Source organism: Sprattus sprattus (assembly GCF_963457725.1).
Source record: "Sprattus sprattus genome assembly, chromosome: 13".
Classification (NCBI taxonomy): domain Eukaryota; kingdom Metazoa; phylum Chordata; class Actinopteri; order Clupeiformes; family Clupeidae; genus Sprattus; species Sprattus sprattus.
This window is the reverse complement of record NC_137911.1, coordinates 28213990-28218989: the sequence shown is the minus strand read 5'-3', so window position 1 is coordinate 28218989 and position 5000 is coordinate 28213990. Positions and strand designations below refer to the sequence as shown.

Below are 5000 nucleotides of genomic sequence, written 5' to 3'. Positions count from 1 at the left end.
AGGCCTCATAGCGGTTTCGTTGTGTGCAGGCACCAGAGTGTTTTTCACACCTCTGTTAGATTTAGTAACATTTGGATGGTGAGGTCACAAAATCTACAGGTAAGTCACAAATGGTCTTTACTTAAATTAAAAAAAAACACACTTTACTTATATAAAAAGCACGCACTTTTATAAAAAGCACACATGAAGCATTGGCTCCAGATCAGAAAATAGAAGCCCACAGATCAAAAACATGGATTTACTGTGAATACTGTCAGAAAATTAAGCCACTATTAATTATCTCATAGAGCCAACCCACACCTGACACACTGAAACCCTTTGAAGCCCTTACACACACACACACACCAATGCCCACTCAGACAATGGTTATGGTATTATATCGCCCTGTATTCTTTTGAGTCCATGTATGAAATATTAAACAGTGTCAGCTGCCCAGACTCTGTCAATCACAAAGTGGTCCAGTCTATTCTTGCTAGTGCATCAAACCAAAACAGTTTTTTTTTTCCATTCCACACATACCAGAATCATTAAAACGTCTAGTGCACAGTGTTTGAGCATGTGTTTGGAAACGTGTGTGAGTAAGAAAGGGAGAGAATGTGTGTGTGTGTGTGTGTGTGTGTGTGTCTGTGACTAATAATCTTTGTTTTAGTGATAATCTGTACACAGTGTGTACAGTCATGTGAAAAGGTGATCCTCTTAGCAGCAAGTTGGAGAGAACAAGATATTGCTGTGAGTGTGTGAGTGTGTGTGTGTGTGTGTGTGTTTGTGTGTGTGATTTTGCAGCACGGGTCGTATTAGCATGCTGGTAAGCTACGTAGCTGTGTCAAAGATATTTCTGAATTGAAAAGGAGGTTTTTCTGGTGGTGCGAGTAACACTCCAAGCTACTTTTGCTTTTGTTTGTTTTTTTGTTCACTGGACATGCCATGCCATGCAATTCCTGCTGGCTAAGGCATCACCCTAAACAACACAGAAGTTAAACAACTTATGCCTTCACCAGCCAAATATACCTCAGTTGCAAAATACATACAGCATTTCCTTCCTAAAGTAAAAGAATAATTGCCATGAACAAAAACAGTTGATTTTTGCGGCTTAAAGGAATATCCACTTGGCCCTACAGATGCAATCTATTGCCCTATAAACTAAAACGTATTGTCCAATACTACAGGCCCTAATACCCTAGTCACAGTCAGCTGCCATTCCTGGAAAGCACCACCTTGAGATAAGAGATATTAAATCCTTCCAAAGGAAACAGACAGCCCCTGTTTCCCAGAATCCACTGTCTTATATTATAAGAACAAAGATGCATTCGGACGTAAGGTCAAATCCATTCACATCAAAGAGGCTAGAAACGAGGCTAACTAAACTTTTCTCAATCCCACTATAACATTCATTTCATTTACCCCTATTATACATTTGACTCTTATGCACCACACTGATCAGTCTGCTGTCTGTAAGCTTCCAAAATGTACTTCAGGAAAATACCCGGGGCATAGGCTACCTCAAAGAGGAGGATCACAGGATCATCAAAACAACTCCACTGCCTATGAACAACTTCAGCCGTGCTTGTTTGCTCTCTGAATATCTCCGCAGATCATTCTTTTTGAGATCACAGTATCAATACGGCTAGGGTATTAAAAAGAAATTCTGTGACTGCATTGTAGTAACTTAGAACATAACGTTATAACGAAGATAAAATATGCACCAGTAAATACGGGTGATATAATAGAGACGATGGAATTGGCGGTTGAATGTGTGTGACAGCGCGTCTTATCTAAGAGGTAAGGACGGCATATAATCACCCATAGAAAACACCTCAAAACAAGTTGCTAAGTATGAGGTCAGTAGCTGACAACAACGGATTAGAGGAACAATGCGAGACTCTACAGTTCAATTTCGTGATGGCTTCAACCACACTTCTATGCGCGACCTATGTTACCCTCGTCAGAGCGGGCAATTGAGATATCTGAAATAAACCGATATCTGCGCTTTACGTGTAACAAGGTACGGTTAACGAATTCAGAAGTGTAGCAAACAATCAAATGCAGCCAGTCTCAGTACAGTGACAAACCAGTTGGCAAAGAAACTTAGCAAACGTTCGCTCTAAACTTAAAAGCTAATACAAAGGTTGAAGACACTGTAGCATGATACATGTTGTAAAACGTGTCAGGCTCATGAGCATCCTGAACTGCTGTCAGGAATTGAAAAGAGACGACAAGCATCCTTGGTTAGCGATGGTTTGTCAATTCAGCAGGTGTGCTATACTGACGTTAGCAAACTAGCATTGACAGGCCGCACCCCACTGACTTCTGACACCTCCAAGAGGCAAAATCAACACGTTAAAAGAAGCATAGGACTGACCTCACGCCATTAAGTAGAGAAGTACGTGTCTATCTGATATCCATAACCTCGAGCTCGGTATGTTTCGTACAGTGCGCTCACACAGCGCCACATTCATATCTCATGTCCCACAGCGACAGCAGCTCCTTCTCGGATTATTTACATGGAGAATGTCTGCGCTTCCTGCTGCGCGCATCACGTGCACAAACACGCCAATAGGATGTGTTTGCCGTGAACGATCCAATTACGAAAGAAGGCGTATAATAATAAACCGTAAATGGCACAACATACAGCCAATTATACACGCTTCTTTTTTCCTTTTCAGTGTAATTTACATTACACTTGTCATCCTCAAGATTGGCAATCCATTGCCGTTTTACGTATTTATAGATGTTCAACATTGAAAAGCTTTTGATGTGATAGTGCTACCTAACTCTCTCTGACAAGGATAAAATATCCGTTCAATAAATGAAAGAAACATTTACCTGTTAAATTCCGTAATTTTATTTCATTACACATTAAAACATAATCGGACAAGCATGAAAAACACCAATCTTTTGCACAACACTTTCAGATATAAATAATGTTAAACTAACAGATATTGTGAATTTTTATTTGTATTTGTAGTTTTTTTTAAATATATGCTCTGGTTGTTAAAAAAAGAATACCGGTATGAACACCTTGCAGACAGTCAGGCTCACAACAGAGCACACGCACATATTAATATGACACTTTAAAACTAAATGCAAGAGCATCAAACTTTTGATCAAACCAACACACAGTAATGCAGTCTGGAATTTATCCAGTCCTTATATAAGACCATGTGGAACCCAAACTCCAGTGGGAGAATGAGAAGAGTAGAGACCTGAAGATACAGTATTTCTACATTATTTCAGTATAGTATCCCAGGCATACAAATACACATTATCAGCCCTTCACCAGAGCACTGATAAGAGTATCTGTATGTGAGCCAACTAATGTTTGCCTCTTTTGTCACAGTTTGAGAATGTACTCATAGCCATTCTGAAGAAAAGTACAGTGTTTAACTCTAACCTTTCTTATCTTGTGATTCCATAAAGCGTTCAACGTACGACAACATACCCTTGACCGTGTGCAAAATCAATCAGAAATGGCCACAAAGGGATAAGAATGTAAACAAACAAAAATTGCGCCGCAACAGGTTTGCCAAGCTTAATACAGCTCTAACCACCTGATTACCACCAAGCACATATAATGACTGTAATGGCCTTAGAAACAATGGCAGTGTCAACTTTCACGACAGGCAGCAACACGCAGGTGACAGCCATATGCGAGGCATCTCTCTGATATGAGGACACAATCATGTTTTGACTGTTGTGCGTCCACGGAGCTCAGAAGTTCGTGAGAAGATCGCGTTCCTGCACGCTGGTATAGAAGGGCTTGCCAAACACAAAGGAGTGAAGCCCTGCCCTCAGTTTTTCTGCCATCGCCATGACGATATTCAGGTCCCCCTCCACAGTCAGGTCCAGGTCAGTCTTCAGGCTTCTCAGGGAGCGGAATGGTTTCTTGCCCTTCTGACTAAAAACAAAAACTTAATTTTATTGTTTTTATTCCATGTATATACATATATATATTTTAATTTTTTTTTTTATAAGTATGTTTGTTTATTTTGTTTGTTTGTTTGTTTATTTATTTTAGATAATGTAATGTGTTCTCTGCACTCAAAGCACATTGTGTCTATGTAAACCATATGAACTTGAACTTGTACTAAACACAGAAAATAACAGCCACCACAGTCAACTTATTTATGCTTTTGTGCAAACTACAAGCATAACAAAAAAATAAATATCTTTGCTATATCACACACTACTGTACATCACTATGGGAGATTACATGCCAAATGCCATACACATCATATCCGATGAGTGACACTTAATTACTAGCATGGCTTCCTCCTGGCTGTAATGGGTATATAAAAAAATCAAGCAAGCTCTGGAGGGGGTAATCTGTCTATGTCATTCACTATGTGCACTACTTGGGCATTAAGGGTATAGACCACACATTTGCATGTGTGATTAAGTGTGAGCGCGAGTGAGAGAAAAAGTAATTGGAAGTCAATGCCAAGTAGCTAAGTTACTGACATAACTGATCTTCCAATGGAATATGTGTGTGTGTGTGTCTGTCTGTGTGTCTGTGTGTGTGTGTGTGTGTGTGTGTTTCTGTGTCCCTGTGAGTGTGTGTGTGTGTGTGTGTGTGTGTGTGTGTGTCTGTGTGTGTGACTCACGTCTCATCCTCTATGTAGCGCAGCAGTGTGAGTGCTTTCCTGTGGAGCAGCAGCAAGAAGTGGGAGAGATAGACGGTACGCAGCTGAAGCCCTGGCTTCAGAAGGAACACCTGCGGACACACACACACACACACACACACACACACACACACACACACACACACACACGGAGGACACCATGTGATATCTAATGTGTAAAAAGAGAACAAGAGGAAATATAAAATATCTTGGGGGTATTATCTCACCTCATCTATAAATGATCGGACCAGTGTGTCTCTGTGCGTGACATCCTGAAATATGTTCCTGAAAGGTCAAGCAAAGGACATACAATGGTCAAATGGGTACAAATCTATGACAGGGCACTTTCTGTTTGAAATAAAAATGTTTGAAAATCACACA

General features: G+C 40.3%; 2 protein-coding genes across 3 annotated transcripts in view; both read right to left on the bottom strand.

Annotated features, from left to right (window-relative positions):
* kiaa1109 (KIAA1109) overlaps positions 1–2499 on the bottom strand; it is a 61660-nt gene extending 59161 nt beyond the window's left edge. The window contains exon 1 of the mRNA XM_080849969.1: positions 2360–2499. The gene's annotated coding sequence lies outside the window, so the exon portion shown is untranslated. The remainder of the gene's footprint in view (positions 1–2359) is intronic.
* Positions 2500–2873: 374 nt separating this feature from the next.
* The window catches only part of c9orf72 (C9orf72-SMCR8 complex subunit), a 6316-nt gene continuing 4189 nt past the window's right edge, over positions 2874–5000 (bottom strand). For both annotated transcript variants that reach the window (XM_080850578.1, XM_080850577.1), the window contains exons 8-10: positions 4847–4904; positions 4602–4711; positions 2874–3895 (exon numbers count right to left, since the gene is read on the bottom strand). In XM_080850578.1, coding sequence (XP_080706704.1) covers positions 3709–3895; positions 4602–4711; positions 4847–4904 — 355 coding nt within the window. In that variant the 3' untranslated portion in view covers positions 2874–3708. The remainder of the gene's footprint in view (positions 3896–4601; positions 4712–4846; positions 4905–5000) is intronic.